An 18,675-nucleotide genomic window follows, 5' to 3' on the forward strand; every position below is an offset into this window, starting at 1 on the left:
TTTGCTTTGTCAGGAGCTGAATTTGGAAATGGGAGAGCAGCAAGAGAACCTGGATTTGCTTGAGCACTTGGTCACTGATCTCAGCTCCTGTGGTTTCACACTGGATGCCTCTCAGTACCAGGAGAGGGTACAGAAGCTAAAGAAGGATTTCACAGGGCTTCAAAAGTCAGTTCAAGAAAGGTGAGTTCTCTGTTTCCTGGCAGTGCTCCCTGTATGTGCTCAAACTGAGAAACATCAGACCTCCAGATTTCAGTTCAAGCCCTCACCATCATCTACCCAATCTGTTACAGTAGCCTCTTAATTCTTCTCCCTTCCTCCAGGATCTGCACTCTGCAAACGATGGTCCATATCGCTGCCAAAGGAATGGTCTTAAGGCTATATTTGACTGTTAGGTGCTTGCTCAGGAAGTTCCCTCTTACCTCTACAACCAAATACAGACTCCTTTGTTTCACATTTAAAGCCCTTCATGGTCTGGCTCCAGTCTTTTTTTCCTCCCTTTCACATACTCTGGTCCAGCCAAACTGGCCTCTTTGCTGTCCCTCGAATGGCCTCATCTCTATGCCTTCTCACACAGGCCATCCCCAAAGCCTGGGATGGACTCTGTCCTCACCTCTTCCTCTTAGATTCCCTAGTTTGTTTGTTTGTTTCTTTTTTTTTTTTTAGGTGAGGCATTTGGGATTAAGTGACTTGCCCAGGGTCACACAGCTAGTAAGTGTCACATGTCTGAGGCTGGATTTGAACTCAGGTCCTCCTGGCTCCAGGGCCAGTGCTGTATCCACTGCACCACCTAGCTGCCCTTCCCTAGTTTCCTTCTAAGAAAGCTCACCTCAAGCACCATCTGCTACTTGAGATTATTTCTGGTTCTCCCGGTTGGTAGTGCCTCTCCATTACATCAAAACTGCCTTGTGTATAATGAACATCTATGTTGCCCTGAATAGATTATAACCTCCTCAAGGACAGGGACTATATCGTTTTGGTTTTATGTTCCTAGACCCTAGCCCAGTGCCTGGTGTGTAATAGTTCATAAATGAGTCCCCTTTTCTCCTTCTCTTAGAATTCCCTGCTTCCTTCACGGCTCAGCTCAGGTGCCACCTTTTCAAGGAGTCATATGCTTCTCTTGTTAGTGCTTTGTCCTCTGACTGGACAAAAAATCCTTCATCTTCACTTGTGTACTGTTTCTCCCCAATAACCAGTGTCCTGAAAGGCAGGGGCTATTTCTATTTTTTTTATTCCTGGCGTCTAACTCAAGTAGTCACTTAAAAAATACTTATTGAATGAATAAATGACATAACCCACTTTTCATTTCTCCTCTGCCAGACAAGGTAACACCAAGGACTTGGATTTTGAATCACTGTAGGTTAGAAGTTTCCCTCCCAGGCTGGGAGCCTGTACCTCCTCCTTTCCCAAAAGAATTTTTAATATAAAGCCAAGGGTGTTGCCTCTCAGTAATAGTGATGAAATAGAAGGTTCTTTCATTGAAGACAGGATATTGCTTTTCCACAAACAAGACACTCCATCTGTCAGTCCAGGCATTTTCCGTGGCTCTCCCCTGATTGGAATGCTCCCCCTCCTCAGTTCTGCTTACTGGCTTCCCTGGCTTCCTCTAAGTTCCAACCAAAATCCCACCTTCTACAGGAAGCCTACCCCATTCTCTTTAAATTCTACTGCCTTTCCCTCTCTTAATTTTTCCTATTTATCCCATCTGTAGTTTGTGTGTACATATTTGTTTGCTTGTTTTCTCTCCCGTTAGACTGTGAGCTCCTTGAGGTTAGAGACTGTCTTTGGCCTCATTTTGTATCCCCAGCCCTTAGCACAATGCTGGTCACATAGTAGGCACTTAATAAGTATTTGTTGACTGTTGTTAAAAGAAGCAACAATGGTATTTTTTAAAGATGCAGCGTGGACTATGGAATTAAGAGGCCTGGCCCTTGAAACCTTTAGATGATCACTAAGATTACTTCCAATTCTAAATTCTGTGATACCTTGGAACAACTTGGGGTATGGCGGGGGAGGGGGGTGGATTTGGGATCAGAGTGGCATCTGAAATTTTGTTTAAAAATTAGAGGGAATCCCATCAATTTGAGTGAGGGGTAGGTGGACTGGCATGGCTCCATCTGTTTTAGTCTGGTTTAGGAAATGTGCTTTGGGGGTAGTTGATGAGAGATAGGAGATAAGTTCAAGCTGCTCCAAGAAAAGAAATCCATGCCAACTTTACAGTGAAAGATACGGATAAGAACCTTCATTCATTCAGCAAACATTTATTAAGCCCCTACTATGTACAAAAAATTGTGCCTAGTACTGTGTGAGATACAGAGTTCAGAAAAGACACAGGTCATGCCTTTGAGGAGCTCACAATCTAGTGAGAACTTCCAAATGCCCAGCTACTTCACTGAAGCCTTAGAGACTGCCAGCCTGGGTTATTGCAGGATAGTAGGAGTCACCAAGACAGATAAAAGCAAGGACAGATATTTTTAAGCAGAAGGGAGGAGAGAGAAGGTCAAGGGCCCAGAGTCTCCTAGGTTTTCCTTCCATTAAGTCGTATGACTTAAAAGTTCTATGAACTGGTCAGGTTTCCCTGACTTTTCATCAGAGTGTTTGCTGATGGCCACTTCCAACCCAGAAGACCTTGTGGCTAACTTCTCCCTTCTCATGCTACTGTTGTTTTTTTGTTTTGTTTTGTTTTGTTTTATTTCTGGCACATTGTTTACTGCCAGAGGAGTCAGTTATCAAGGCATCAAATGATAGTCCGTTGCTACATTTCTAAGTTATAGGGTGAAAAGGACCAAGAAAAACAGAGCTCAGCCCTAGAATATGGATTAGGCAGAATGCTTCTATCAATATAAGGGAAAGAACATGGTCCCTTCTTCCTCCTTTTGATCCATTCCAGAGTGAACCTGACGGTCATCCCTAGCCTTTGAGGGAACCAGGTTCTTGAGTGGGGCTGCTTTCAGGCGTATATAGTGGTTTAGCCAAACTCTTCAGCTAGAAAAATAGCCCAAATTATAATAACTTAAATTTCTGTAACTTTTTAACATTTACAAAGTACTTTCCCCACGATACTCTGCACTGTACCCAGTGCCTTGCACATTGTAAATGCTTAAATAAAATGCTTTTTTAAATAAATCAGCAGTCATTTTATAGCATACAGTACAATTATTGACATCCTCATTTTATAGGCAATGAAAATGAGGCTTAAGAGTGAGTTAAGTGATTTATCCATGATCATTCATCTAGTAATTGCTGGATTTGAATACAGGCCTTTCTTGACTTAGGTCCAGTGCTCTTTAGGCTGCTGTGAATCCATGATTAGCCCCAATGTGTGCTCGAGATGTCTCCATGCAGAACCTTGTCCCTTCTGTAATAAAACAAAAACTTCTCTTTGGCAGAGAAAAAGATACATCATCCTGCCAGCAACAGTTGGATGAATTTCGGAAGCTGGTTCGGGCCCTACAGAAATGGCTAAAGGAAAGCGAAGGAAATGTGCCAGTGGTGGAGACCTCCATGAGCACCAGAGAGCTACAGAAGCAGATTGAGCACCTTGAGGTAGGCAGAGAAATGACTGGATTGTGGCTGTCACAATATTTGCTCTACACAATGGTTTAGAGAGCTTTTAATTCAACTGTGGCCATGATAGTAGATGGTAACCAGAAATTATCAGCTCACTAATCCCACCTCCTGGGAACATCTTTAGGACTGAAATCCTTCAGGCCCTGATAGGTAAGTTCCACCCAGCCACAGAAATCATACAGTCTCATACTGTCAAATCTAACAATCTTGTGGAAATTAAGTCTGCCTTGTAGCATGGCACTGAACATATGCATATGCTCAATAAGTCTTTAATGAGCCTTACCTGTATTCCCAGTGCTTGTTGTTGGGCCTGCTAATAGACAGATCAGAGAAGGAAGGAGCTCTTCTGGTCTCAAGCCTTCAGAAAAGGCTTAGAATCAGAATGCTGGAAGGAGCCTTAGAAGCTTGTCAAGGGCACATACCCTTTCTAAGTGCACTTGGCAGGGGATCATCTTATCTTTCTTTTAATTGCTCAGGTGAGAGACAGCCCATTCCATTGGTAGAGAGCTCTAGATTTTAGAACATTTTCTTGTTTTAATCCATAGTCTGTGTCATTTTAAGTTTAGCCCTTCTATTCTAGTTCTGCCATTGGAAAGCATGTTCATCTGTTCTCTTTGCTCTGTGATAGCTTTTCAGATAACTGAAGAAGGGATGGCATCTTCTTTTAGTCTCTTCTGTTCCTGGTTGGATAGGCCCCACCTTTTCAACTACAGCATTCCTTATATAGCATGCTTTACAGGCCTTTCTCCATCATGTTTAGACTGCTAAGCATGCTCTGATTATCACTGTCCTTCATGAAATGTGCTGTTTGCTACTCTAGATGTGGTCTGATCAATCAATCAGTAAACACTCTGCTAAATGCAGAGGATACAAAAAGAGGCAAAGGACAGCACCTGCCCTCAAGGAACTCACAGTCTAATGGGGGAGATAAGATGCAAAAAACAAGCTATATACAGGATAAATAGGAAATAATTAATGGAGGGAAGGCACTAGAATTAAGAGGGATTAGGAAAGGCTTCCTATAAATGATGGGATTTTAGTTGGACTTAAAAGGAAGCCAGGGAAGCCAGGTAGAGTTGTGGAGGGAGCGTGTTCCAGGCATGAGGGACAGCCAGAGAAATTCTAATCAGAACAGAATTCATTAGAATCATAGTATCCCTTCATCTGGGTACTTCTTTGAATGGACAGTGATTTCATCAGTCTGGGTGCTTTCTCCATAGTTACAGGTATCAGTCATTTCATGTGTTGGTAGACAGTTTCATTAATTACCATGGTAAAAATCTCATCACCTGGTGGCTAGCCATTTTCTGGTGATAAGCTTTTCTATATTTAGCTGGTCTGGATCTTGGAAAACAGACACAGAGATCAATGCCAAGCCCATACTTGACACTTTCCAGGTTGGTAAGATCTACCAGAGTTTTATGTTTCAACATCACAGCGTTTGTTGTTGTTTTCGATTAACAAGCATTTATTTTTTTTTCCCTTCCCACTTCTCCCTACTTCATTAAATAGAAACAAATAAAGAGAAACAAAACACCTTGTAACAAATATGCAAAGTCAAGCAAAACAAATTCCCACATTGGTCCAAAAATGTGTGTCTCATTGTGTATCTTGAGTTCTTTACCTCTCTGTCAGGAAGTGAATAGCATTCTTCTATCATCAAATCTCTAAAATCCTTGTCAGTCATCACATTGATCAGACTTCTTTAAGTCTTCTTAAGTCTTTCAAAGTTCTTTGTCTTTACAATGTTGTCATTGTTGTCATTGTATATATTGTTCTCTTGTTCTACTGAATTCACTTTGATTCAGTTCATAGGAAACTTACTTGTTTTCTCTGAAACCGTCACCTTCATCATTTCTTATACCAGAAGTATTTCATCACATTCGTATGCCATAACTCCTTTGGCTAAAGTTGATGTTTCCAGTTCTTTGCCATTTTACAATAAAAGAGGCGCTGTAAACATTTATGTAAATGTGGCTCATTTTTCTCTCTCTTTGATCTCTTTGGTATGGGTCTATAATGATATTTCTGGGTGAAATGGTGCACATAGTTTAGTAACTTTTTTAAATTGTTTTCCAGAATGGCTGTTCCAGTTCACATTACTACCAACAATGTACTAATGAGCCTGTTTTGTTTGTTTGTTTTTTGGTAAGGTTTAATTGACTTGCTCAGGGTCACGCAGCTAGTAAGTATCAAGTGTCTGTGGCCATATTTGAACTCAAGTTCTCCTGACTCCAGGGCTGGTGCTCTATCCACTATGCCACCTTTCTGCCCCAAATGAGCCTGTTTTTCTACAGCTCCTCTAACATTTGTTATTTTTCTTCTATTAACTTTGCTAATCTGATAAGTATAAAGTATAACTTCAGAGTTGCTTTAATTTGCATTTCTCTAATTATTAGTGTTTTAGAACATTGTTTCATATGGCTGTTGATAACTTGGATTTCTTAAAAAATTGCCTGTTCATATCTTTGACAAGTTATCAATAAGGAATGGTTCTTATTCTTGTAAATTTGAGTCAGTTCCTTATATATCTTCTAAGTGAAGTTGTAACTTTATCAGAGAAACTTACTCCAAAGATTTTTTTCCCATTTCCCATTTCACTATTTCCCTTCTAATATTAGGTGCATTGGTTTTGTTTGTACAAAAACTTTTTACTTTTTTGTAATCAAAATTTTCTATTTTATCTTCTGTGATTCTCTGTATTCCTTATTTTGTCATCAGTTCTTCTCTTATCCATAGATCCGAAAGGTAAGTTCCTATTAGTTCTGCATTCTGGAGACATGCAAATCTAATTTATTTTTTATACAACTCTTTATATCTAAGTAATATATCCTTTTGGAGCTTATCTTCTTTGTGGTGTGAAGCTTGGTCTAAATGTAATTGCTGGGGCAGTTAGGTGGTGCAGTAGGCAGAACTCTGGCCTTGGAGTCAGGAGGACCTGAGTTCAAATCCGGCCTCAGACACTTGATACTTACTAGCTGTGTGACCCTGGACAAGTCATTTAACCTTGATTGCCTCACCAAAAAAGGCCAAAAAAATGTAATTGCTGCCAAAATGCTTTCCAGTTTTCCCAACATTTTTTCGTTTTCATTTTGTTTTTAGTTGAATAGTGAGTGTCAGGAGCAGCTAGGTGGCGCAAGTGGATAGAGCACTGGGCCCTGAAATCAGGAGGACCTGAGTTCAAATCTGGCCTCAGACTAAACACTTGACACTTACTAGCTAGCTGTGTGACCCTGGGCAAGTCACTTAACCCCAATTGCCTAAAAAAAGGGGGGAAATAATAAATTAAAAAAATAATAATAGTGAGTGTCATACATATTGAGTACCCAGAGTTCCCTCCGCAGCAAGATAGAGCATCAGAAGATTCCTTGAGAAAGGAATCACAGTTTAACATTCCTAATTTATCCAGCCTAAGGTCATATCAGCATTTTTAGCAATTGCATAGCATGATTTCTTTATATTGAGTTTATAGTAGTCTAAAACTTCCAAATCTTTTTCACATGAACTGCTTAACAACCAGGTTTTTAAAAACTGAAATGAAAGGCTTACCTATATTCCTGTTACATTTTAATCTTTTTGGTTTGGGCAGTGTTCCACCCAACTGAGGCCATTTTGTATCTTGGTTCTGCTACCTATATTACCTATCTCTGCTAGCTAACTTTCTGTCACCTACAAATGTGACCAATCAATAAACAATCATGTATTAAATGTCATAATATATTAGGGACTAAGGATGCAAGTACAAAGAATGAAGTAATCCCTAATTGCAACAAACTTACATTCTAATGGGTAAGACCAGTACATACATATATACATATATGTGTGTGTGTGTATATATATGTAGCATAAATATAAATGCAAATATATACAAAGTAATTAAGTGTAGGTAGTTTGGTAGGGAGAGCATGAGAAGGTAGAGGACTCAAGAATAGGCTTCATAGAGAAGATGGTGTTTGAGTTATGTCTTAAAGGAAGACGGAGAACTCAGATCTAAGAGATAAGGAAGAAGCGCATGCTAGGTATCAGGAATGGCCTGTGCAAAGGCAGGGAAACAAAAGATGAGTGGCATAAGTGAAGAACAGAGGCTAGTTTTTGACTAGATCACAGGGTACAGGAGAGTAATGTCCAGTGAGGCTGGAAAGATAGATAGAGGCCAGGTTGTTTAAGGCTTTAACAGCTAAATCAAAGGGTTTATGTTTTATCCTAGAGTCAATAGGAAGCCACTGTGGAGTTGGTTGAGTAAGGGAGTCACATTTGGTCAGATTTATACTTAAGGAAAATTACTTTGCCCGTAGGATGGACTAAAATGGTGAGATACTTGAGGCAGGGAGACCAGGTAGGAAGCTGTCACAATAATCTAGATGAGAAGTGATGAGGCTGAACTAAAATGGTAGCTGGGTAAGTAGAGAGAAGGGGTTGGATAGGAGAGATGTTATGAAGGCAGAAATGGAATATTTTCCAACCATTTGGATATATTAGGTGAGGGAGAGTAACAAATTGAGGATAACACTGAGATTATGAACCTGGGTCACTGGAAGGATGGTGGTAACTTTGACAGAAATAGGAAGGCAGGTTAAGAAGGAAAGAGAAATGAGTTCAGATATAACCATGTTGAGTTAGATATCTCTGGGACATCTAGTTGGAAATATCAAATGGACTTCTAGAGATGTGGGATGGGAAGCTCAGGAGAGAGACTGGGGCTGTTATATAGATATGGAATGATCTGTATATAGATGATAATTAAGATCTGATGAGGTTACTAAGAAAGATAGTATAGAGGGAGGAGAACCTAAGCCAGAACCATGGAGAACACCCACTATTTGGGGAGCATGGTATCAATGATGAGTCAGCAAAGGAGAATGAGAAGTGGTCAGACAGGTGGGAGGAAAGAGTTCTTTCCTCTATCTATTCTTCTAACCTGTTGGGAGGATAGATTCTTCATCCCTTCATTAATAAAAATGTTATTAAATCCTGCGTGTTGAATTCTGAGGCACCATCAGTATGGATGGTCGAAAGAGCTCTGGACATGGTCAGAGTACAGGGCTTAGTCTGGCTTCTGACATAGCCTGTGAGGCCTCAGACAAGTTACATCATCACTGCACCTCAGTTTCCTCAAATGTAAAGGAAGGAGGTTGGACAATATGACCTCCAAGCTCTAAATCTGTAATCTAGAATTCTCTGATCTATAACAGACCCAAAGGAAAAGCCTTGTAACACACCTCCCTTTGCGTTGACACACAGGCATTTGCAGTGGAATCCAGCTGGCAATTCCTGTAGACAGCTAAAATAGGAAACTGGAGATCAGGTGGGCATTTAGGCTTAGAGAGATATATTTGAGCCCAAAGATGACTGTTAACTCTGAGAGCAGATAAATTATGTGAGGGAAGATGTATATAGAAGTGTAAGCAGAAGGTCAGGGTATACTTTTGGCTAGAAAGAAGTATCAGTGATTAAGACAAAAAAAGTAGGTGAGGAAACCCTTCATGATGTACTGTTAGGAAAGCCAAAGAAGAGAAAGGGCATTTGAGCTAGGTGGCCCCTGTATCTTCTCAGGACAGAAGGAGATGAGGTCATATACTGAGAGGGAGGCAGGAAATTTGGGACTTCAGTACAGAAAAGGACAGGAACAGCTGCATTGGAGAGTCTGCCAGGAAATCAACAAGAGACAGATGAAAGAATTCTCTGACAGAGGCAAAGGCCAAATTGAAGTCAGACAATGTGAATTTATGGTGGGCCAGTGCTTGCATGTTCAGTACCAACACTTTTTAGTCTACAATCAAGAACTGAGACAGTGGGTGGTAATGAAAATCCAGGGATGGATTGAGGGATGGGTGCTTCCATGGAGCACAAGGGGATGAGAGAGACTCAGAAGAGAACTTGGGTTTCATCCCATCTTTTTAAAGCCCAAGACTCTGCAGGACATTTCTTCTAGAATGTGATGCTAGGATAGAATTTCCTGTTGTGAGACGGGGTGCTCTGCAGAAGTGAATGGCTTTGTTCTCTATGTGTTCCCCTAAAACGGAGTTAGAATTCTAACCTCATTCCCCTTGATAGACTTCATACCAGGATTCTAAATTGGGACCCTGGGACCCATAAACTTATTTTTTGAGTATTTTTATAACTATTTCAGCATGATTGGTTTCTTTTGTAATCTTCTGGTTTTTTATGGATTTTAAAATATTATTCTGAGGAGGAATCTGTAGGCTTTACCTAATTACCAGTGGAGTCCATGACATGAATAAGTTTAAGAGCCCCTGCTCTAGACTTTGTCTTTCACCTCTATGGCCGATGTTACCACACTCTATTGGTTCTTTTTTCAAAATGCCTTTTCCATTTGGTCTTGGCTTTTTTATTCCCAGACAAGATACAGAACCACCATCAGACTTATCCTGTTCTCTCCTGTCTCTGTACATTTATTGCCAAGGCCTATTGATTTTACCTTCATAACTTCTCTTACATACTGCCATTCTGTTCTCCTCTGACACTGCTACCATCCTGGTAGCAGCCCTCATCACCTCACGCATGGACTATTGCAAAGCCTACTGGTGAGTCTCTCTGCACTCTAGTCCATCCTCCATTCAGATGTCACAGTGACCTTTATCAAGTGCAGGTCAGGCCATGTCACCACACGCCTGCTCCAGTTGTTCCCTGTCACCTCCAGGATCAAATATAAAATCCTTTGGTGCTCAGTAGACTGTCTCTCTGGTACCTTTCCAGTCTTTTTACACCTTCACCCCCACTGCACACTCTTCTGTCCAGTGACAGTGGCCTTCTTGCTATTCCTTGAACACCAACGCTCCATCTCCCAACTCCAGGCATTTTTTTTTTGGCTATCTCCCATGCCTGGAATTCTCTCCCTCCTCATCTCCACATCCTGGCTGCCCTCCCTTCCTTCAAGTCCCAGCTAAAATCCCACCTTCTACAAGAAGTCTATACTAATCCCCCTTAATTTGAGCGCCTTCTCTCTGTTGATTATTTCCAATTTGTCTGATATATCTCTTACTCGTACGTAGTTGTGTATTCTTTCTTTCCCCATTAAACTGTCATCTCTTTGGGAGCAGGGATCCCTAGTGGTTAGCACAGTGCCTGATACATAGTAGGTGCTCAGTAAATGTTTATTGACTAACTATATCTGCAAAGTGCCTTCGCTTTGTCTCTACCTATTGAAATCTTTCTACTCCTTTAAAGCTTACCTCATGTGTCATCTCTGCTATGAATTCTTCCTTGATCCACCCAGCTGAAAGTGATCTCTCTACCTTCTGATTTCCTTAGAGGCCTTGCAAGAACCTCTGCTTTATCCATGTCACATTCTTCCGCTTTATATCATTGCTTATTTGTATATGTCTTACCCTGTATTAGCTCCTTGAGGTCAGGAACTATATAAATTTTCATCTTTGTAGCTAGCTTCTGTGTCAAGCACAGAGTAGGTACATAGATAATGTTTTGAAAAATATTTGTTGAATTGTTTTTTAAATAGGCTCTTTTGGATGACTGGACAAGTAAGGGACCCCAGGTGGAAGAAATTAACCACAAAGGCATGGCCTTAGAAAACCTGATTGTGGAGATTACAGCACCTGAAACACAATCCAAGCCAGGTAAGAAACAGCCCAGTGGTGACTTGAAAAGGGTAGTGAATAAAATACCTCAAGTAAATGGTGACTTCTCTTGGGTACTGTGCTAACCCAAAGAAAGGGTATCCACTAAGCTACCTCTCCTGCACCTTGTCCTCCCTTTTGTACCTTATTAGCAATTACACTATTCTGGAAGGTTTCCACAACACCTTAATTAGAAGGAAACAGCCCAAGCAACTTAGACTTGCACCTACCTAGTACAGGGAGCTGACATCCCCTTCAGCCTGGAAAATAACCTAGAGACACTAAGTTGGGACTTCCTGTCTTAAGGCAGCTGATTTGGGGAAGTGTGCAGTCGAGAGTGAGTGTGGTTCAGTTCTCGATGTCTGATGAGATGAAGCCAGAATCCAGCCTGCCTGTTCTAACGCTGTTCCTGGGAGGCCACACCTGTGCATCCCAGGGACCTGATACACATAACGGCTGCACCCAAGGGGCATGTATGCTTTGACCAACAGAGAAAGGATTCTCCAACCAAAGGTCACCATAAAACTTTAACTGACTATCCTAGTTGCCGCATTGAGTCCAAGGAATGAGTCCGGCTCCTGAGCTGCCTCTTGTGATCTGTCCCTCTGACTCTGGCTAAAGGCATTTTCTCTCTTGTCCCCTCCTCAGAGTATTCGCCTTGTTGTTTTGTTGCTCTTAGCTTAAAGCAGCAGTGTTTCAAGAGGGTGGGTGATACAGATGTAGAACAGATGTAGAACCCAGGACACCAGGGTTCAAATCTTACTTTTGACATTTACTGGCTCTGTGACCATGGACAAGTTTTTTTACCTCTCTGATCCCCACCTGCTTTGTGAGTAAAATGATGACAGTAATACTTGCACTACCTCAGTCGTTAATTTATTTTGATAAAAGTGCTTTGTAAATGTTAGAATACTACAGAAATGTCTGTGTGTGCGTTTTTTTTTACCAATATACCAGATCTCATAGATATTAGATTTGATGGATATAATAATGCAATCCCTTATGCTTATATATAACCTTTTATATTTTTCGAAGGTCTTTTGCATGTAATTTCATTTGATCTTCACGGCATCCCTATTAAGAAATTTAATAATAGTTCCATTTAATTCAAGATTAAATGCCTTTAATTAAGAGCATACATTAGATAAATAACAGAACTATCAATGCAACTTAAGGGTTTTTTTTCACAGTAGAATGATTTGGCTTCAGTCAGCCTGAGAAACCTGTGAAATGCAGAAATCTATCTTGGATAGAAATGAATGTAAAATTATGATTCTATGAACTGTTAAACCCCTCAAATTATTACTCTTCAGAATGCTCCTAGAGCTGAGTTTCTTGAAACATGAAGTTGACAAGGTAATGGAGTGGTGGGAACAAATTCCTGTACCCTAAAGGAGCAGTCTAAGAATAGCTCTCTTTCATAACTTTGCTCAACATGAGCTCCTTTTGCTATGGTCCCCGGGTTCAATTCCCATTCATCAATATTTTTCTGAAGGTCATTGATATTAATGAACAAACCTCTACTGATTCTAAAGAAACCTCAGTACTCTGACAGGCAGCATGGTGTGATGGGTAGAGAGCCATTTGTGGAGCTGGGAAAAACCTGAGCAAGTCAATTAACCCCAGGAAACTTTCTAAGATTATCAGTTGCAGAACAGTTGGCAATCTGCATCAGTGGTGGAAATTTAGTCACCAGGAGTTCCTTGACTCAGTGAAATTACAGGTTTGGTTTAAAAAAAAACCATCAGAAAAAACAATACCATGTAAAATTTGTTTCTCACCTCCACCATCTCTCTCCCATGGATTAAAAAAAAAAAGGACATTCTCCCAGTATACAAAATGTGACTGGCACACTTCTAAAGACATAATTGGTTTGACCTTTACCTGCCTCTAGGAAATAGAGCACATTTGAAATGATGTGATGAAATGGCTTTGGTTAAAGAAAGAATCTGACCTAGAAGGAACGATAAGAAGAAAGGAATCCAACTATCCTCTCGAAAGAGCTGTGAATTATCAGTGCTTTGAAATGTCCCTTTGTTGCCTGGCAGCTGGAATGATCTGTCTCCTTCCATGAGCTCTGTTGTCTTGTGCTATGTTAACCTGTTGGCGCCTCATCTCATGATGAGTGCAACAGTGTATTGCTCCTAACCGTTTGTCTTGCCCTTTGTTTGTCTCCTTGTCCTTCTGCTCAGGTTCTGTCCTGCCCTCTCTAGGAGGCTCTGTAGGCAGTGTAAACGGATACCACACCTGCAAAGGTGAGCTATACCATCGTGACAGCAACTCCTAAGTTAGATGTGTTAGGGCAGTGTTTGTGTGTGCATCTGTATCTGTTTCCATGGGGGCAGAAGAGCTGCTGTCAGGATCTGTATGATGGAGGCTAAAAATAATAATAATAATAATTATTATTATTATAAATCTTCTTCCTCCTCTATCTCAGTCAAACTGGGCTCCCAAATTCCCAAGAGAATGAAGTTGTAGCCCTGGTTAGTACCTTAGGCTGGGTAAGTGAGCCACTTGTGACACTAGGAGTCCTTGAGGAGCTAGGCCTAGACCTGGAGGTTGTTTGCCGCTCAAACTAGATGACATCCAAGGTCACTTCACCCTGGGTTTCTGAAGCTGCCTTAGAGGAAAAAAAGAAACAAAAGGCAGGAGCTGTGTGACTTCTTTAGAGGTCATCATTCTGCCTCCAAGCAGGGCGGCCTCTAAATAGAGATACAAAAACGGGGATTTGGCAGTTCTGATAAGGCATCAGCATCAGCTTTAGTCCTCTCTTTACTTAGTCACTTGGCCCTTTGAGGTCATACAGCTGGATAAATAGCCAAGTCTAGAGCCAAGAGGTAGATGAATAGGAGCAGTTTTGTTCTGTGTAAGTAAACAGGAAATCCTTAATCTCTACTGTAACTGGGGGGGGGGGGCGGGAGGCGGGAAGGCAGTAAGTGATATCTAACCCAGAATTCTAGATTTAGGAAAGGAGGAATCAAGTGCTATGCTCTATATCACTATACCAGGGATACCACTAGAAGGAGGAGGATGGGCAGCAAGCTCAAGGAACTATCTCTGATCTACCTTCTGTTTTTCTGAAACTAGATTTGACAGAAATCCAGTGTTACATGTCGGATGTGAGCCAGCAGTATGAAAAGCTGGGTGAGGTGCTTCAGGAGCGCCGGAATAGCCTGCTGGCCATGCTCAACAGCATGCAGGAAGTTCAGGAGGAGGCAAGCTCTCTGTTGCAGTGGCTTGAGTCTAAAGAGCAGGCCCTGAAAGCCCTTGATACGTCTTCATCACCAACCAAAACAGAGACCGTGAGAGCCCAAGCTGAGTGTAATAAGGTATGGTTTCCATGGCAGGAGAAACAGTTTCCTAGACTGAAGGGGACACTCACCTACTCAACTCGAGTTTTGCCACAAGTTAAGGGAGCATGAGTTAAGGCATTGATGCTGGCTAGGCTTTGGTGAGCAAAGTATTTGATATTGAAGAGATGAAGGTTTCCAAAATGTCTTTGGTAAACTTGCTTTCCTTACATTTGAGCTCTTTAATCAAGTTTAGAAACAACAATTGTAGAAAGGAGTTCACGGTATTTTAGCACTGGAAGAAACTTCAGAGGCCAATAAGGTCAACCTGTACTTGAATATGAAATTCATCTCTCTACAATGACTCTAAAAAATGTCATTCAGCCTTTGCTTGACTATCTCCAGAGGTGAGGAATTCACTGATCCATGAAACAACCCATTCCATTGTTGGACAGCTCCAGTGTGAGGTTTGCTGTTGTGTCAAATGGAAATCTGTATCCTCTTACATTTGTATCTCCTTAGTCCTAGTCCTTCCCAAAGGGACCAACAAGAACAAGTCTAACGCTTCTTTCATGGAGTGGCCCTTCATAAGAGAGTAGTGATCATATCTCCCATAATTCTTCTCTTTACCAGGTCCTTCAATCCTTTTATGGAATGAAACTGAGTACCTGTTCACCCACCTGTTCAGCCCTCATGTTTCAGATGGTCACAGTCTAATATCCTTCCCAAATGTAGTGGACACAATATTTCCTAGATGATTTGACCAGAGAGGAATATGGGGCTATCACTTTGCTTGCGCTGGATCTTTATTGATCACATCAGCCCATTTATAAAGGGAATCTGCATAATTTTCTGCATTCACCATAACATTTCTCTGAACTCTCATTTGAGGTGTAGGTAAACAACGGTTATAATAAATTCACAAGGCCATAAAATAGTGAGGGTCATTGTTAAAGAGACAAAGACAAGAATATATTAGTAGAAAATATGCTGATGTTTGGGACCCTACACACACCCCCCCCACCAGATAATTCTTAACATTCAAGATTAACACTATACTTAGTCATTATCATCTTTTTTAGCAGTGGGCCCCACAGCTGTGCTTACAAATAAGAAAGTCGGCCTCTGGATTATTGGGGCTTTTTAAAAGCAAGGTTTATCAATACAAAAACAAAATAAGAGGGGGGGGAAACTATCCCTGCCCTCTAGGTTGACATTTTACAGTAAAAATCAAGGCATAAAAGATTATTTAACAGTTCTTAGTGTATCTAGGAAAATGGCCTGGCTGAGCTGATGGGATGGAAAGGGAGACACCTTAGACAGGAACTAAACAAGTGCCTAGTACATATAAGTAGGTCTTCCCCTTCTGAGATCTAGAAATGAGCACTCAATCCTCTGCATGTGCAAAACTATCTTGAGCTTAGAGGAGGCAGAGGAAAGAGGGCCTTGTCTCAGAGGAACACCATCAGGTGAGATATCTTGGGGTCTCTTTCCCTTTATAGCTATGAGTGAGATTCCCCTGATGGGTTTTGTGTGTTGGCCTAAACTAGCTAAGTCCCTGGGCCCAAAGAACATCAAAGGGAATTTTCTGTGATGAATCTGTGTCACAAGGTCATCCAAAGCTGCCTCCTTGATAGCATCTTCTGAGCCCTTCTCTTTTCCTGAGTGCATCTCAGGTTGTAGGACCTCACTAGCAGAATGATTGTAAAATCAGGGACACAGCTTGTGTTGCCTTATTCTCTCTGCCATTTTTGAGTCTCCTACCTAGCATAGTTTCTTGTCTCTCATCTTATACTGATGGGATTTTTGCTTCTAGGCCTTCTTGGAAGAATTGGAACAGAATTCTCCAAAGATCCACAAAGTAAAGGAAGCACTGGCTGATTTGTTGAAGAAGTATCCCAACTCACAGGAAGCAAAACACTGGAAGGAAATGCAAGAGGAACTCAGTAAGTTATTGCAGAGATTTTATTGAACTCTCTAATTTCTAGGTCTACCTTATTACCTCTCTAAGATAAATGCAGTGTTTTATGGCACTTACATGCCAGGAAAAGGAAAAGAAAAATTGGTTAACTCATACAGACAGACCGCAGGACTAGACAAGATTTAAAAGAAACTCAAATATAACCCCCCTCCTCCCAAAAAAAAGGCTTTCCCTATAACATGAAAGGTTATCTTGCTTGGACAAAGTAAGACTATTGGTAATTTATCCTGATTTGTTTTGTTAAAGGAGAAGTAAAACGATTGATGCTGGGATGTATCAGGAAGGCAATTATAAGAAGAAGCCTGATTGCTAAGGGAGCATGAAAGATCAACTTCTGCTCATTTCTTTTGTCCAGGTTCTCGGTGGGAGCGGGCCAATGAGGTGACAGCAGCACGGCAGCAGAAACTGGAGGAGTCAGCAAACCAGTTAGCGAGCTTCCAGACTGCTGAGGCCCAGCTGAGGCCCTGGCTGACGGAGAAAGAGCTGATGATGAGTGTTCTGGGGCCCTTGTCTATTGATCCCAACATGTTGAATGCACAGAAGCAGCAGGTCCAGGTGAGAAGGAACTCAGGACTGTGAAGGCCCAGCAGCAGATGGGCACCGAGAGTCCTTTCTGATGAGGCCATTCAATCTAGGGATCAGGGCTTGACATTTATTACCTTCCTTTGGGGGTCTGCTCACATTTCTGTTGAACACAGTGAATGCTGTAGAAACTCAGGGCATCACTACCTGGTATGCTTATTCTTTTCCCAAACCCTGCCCCCATCCTCTAGTCTAGCTCTTGCCATGCTAGGTGGTACAGTGGGTAGAGCACCAGACCTGGAGTCAGGAGACCCAAGTTCAAATCCTGTCTTAGACACTTACTATCTATGCTGCCCTGGGCAAGTCACTTCACCTCTTGTCTACTTTAGTTTCCCCATCTGACAGGGCTAATAATAGCACCTCCCAGGTTTTTGTGAGGATAAAATGATTTGGAAAGCACTTTGCCAACTTAATAAATGTTAGCTGTTTAAAACTGCTGTTCTTGTTACTACTGCTGTTATTTTATCTATGAGGAAATTGAGGCCTAGTGAGGTTAAGGTCCAAGGTGCTAACTCTCAGAAGCTGGGTTTGAACCCAGGTCCTCATCCTGTAAGGGTAGCTAGGTAGTGCAGTGGATACATTGCCAACCCTAGAGTCAGGAAGATCTGAATTAAAATTGAGCCCCAGACACTTACTAGCTGTGTGACCCTGGGCAAGTCACTTAACCCTGTTTGCCTTGATTCCTCATCTGGAAAATGAGCCAGAGAAGGAAATGGCAAATCACTCCAGTATCTCTGCCAAGAAAACCCCAAATGGGGTCACAGAGAGTCGGCTGTGACTGAAAAAATGACTCAACAACAATAACAACCTTCATCCTGTGGCTCTAAAACCTGTGCCCTTTTCACTGTACCAGGTCTGTGACCTTAAACAAGTCACTTTAATCTCTCTGTGCCTGTGTTTCCTCATATGTAAAGTGAGAGAGGGATACCATCTGATTTCTGAGGTTCCTTCCCGCTCTAAATCTGTGATACCAGGGGCAGCTAGGTGGCACAGTAGATAGAGCTCCAGCCTTGGAGTCAGGAGGACCTGAGTTCAGATCAGGCCTCAGAGCACTTGGCACTTACTAGCTGTGTGACCCTAGGCAAGTCACTTAACTCTGCCTCACAAAACAAAACAAAAAAAAAGCAAAAAATCTGTGATACCATCATTCAGATACTGAAGATACTTTTCCAAAAGCTAGGGGAGCAATTGGAGCCTTTCCATATGAATATATATTAAATGTCTGCTGTCTGTCTAGCAGTATGCTAGGTGGAGGGAATAAAGATAGGTTTGGAGCCGAGTCTTGAAGAAAGCCAGGAGGCAGACGCAAAATGGGCCAGCATTACAGGCATGGAGTGCCTATGTCACTGGATCTTTGAGTGCCTAGAGGAGACTTAAAAGGTAGGAAGAGGGGGTGGGTTGTGAAGGGCTTTAGAAAATCAGGGGATTTCATATTTGATCCTGGGGATAATAAGGAACTCTTGGAGTTCATTAAACATAGGAGGGTGACCTAAGAAAATCACGTTGGCAGCATAGACTAGAATGGGGAGAGACTTCAGGCCAAGACAGCAACCAGGAGCCTGTCACGTTAGTTGAGGTGTGAGTTGATGAGAGCTTGTACTATGGTGGTGACTGAGTGAGTGAAGAGAGGAGATGTGCATAAGAGATGTTGTGAAGGAAG

At 41.7% G+C, this 18,675-nt stretch overlaps 1 protein-coding gene across 1 annotated transcript in view; it reads left to right on the top strand.

Annotated features, from left to right (window-relative positions):
• Positions 1-18,675, top strand: part of MACF1 (microtubule actin crosslinking factor 1) — a 370,629-nt gene that overhangs the window by 239,608 nt on the left and 112,346 nt on the right. The window contains 7 exon segments of the mRNA XM_078145466.1: positions 14-180; positions 3,387-3,543; positions 11,045-11,162; positions 13,355-13,417; positions 14,250-14,491; positions 16,269-16,398; positions 16,789-16,988. Of these exon segments, the coding sequence (XP_078001592.1) occupies positions 14-180; positions 3,387-3,543; positions 11,045-11,162; positions 13,355-13,417; positions 14,250-14,491; positions 16,269-16,398; positions 16,789-16,988 (1,077 nt within the window).

Source organism: Phascolarctos cinereus, unplaced genomic scaffold, assembly GCF_003287225.1.
Source record: "Phascolarctos cinereus isolate Bilbo 61053 unplaced genomic scaffold, phaCin_HiC Scaffold_726;HRSCAF=1367, whole genome shotgun sequence".
Lineage (NCBI taxonomy): Eukaryota > Metazoa > Chordata > Mammalia > Diprotodontia > Phascolarctidae > Phascolarctos > Phascolarctos cinereus.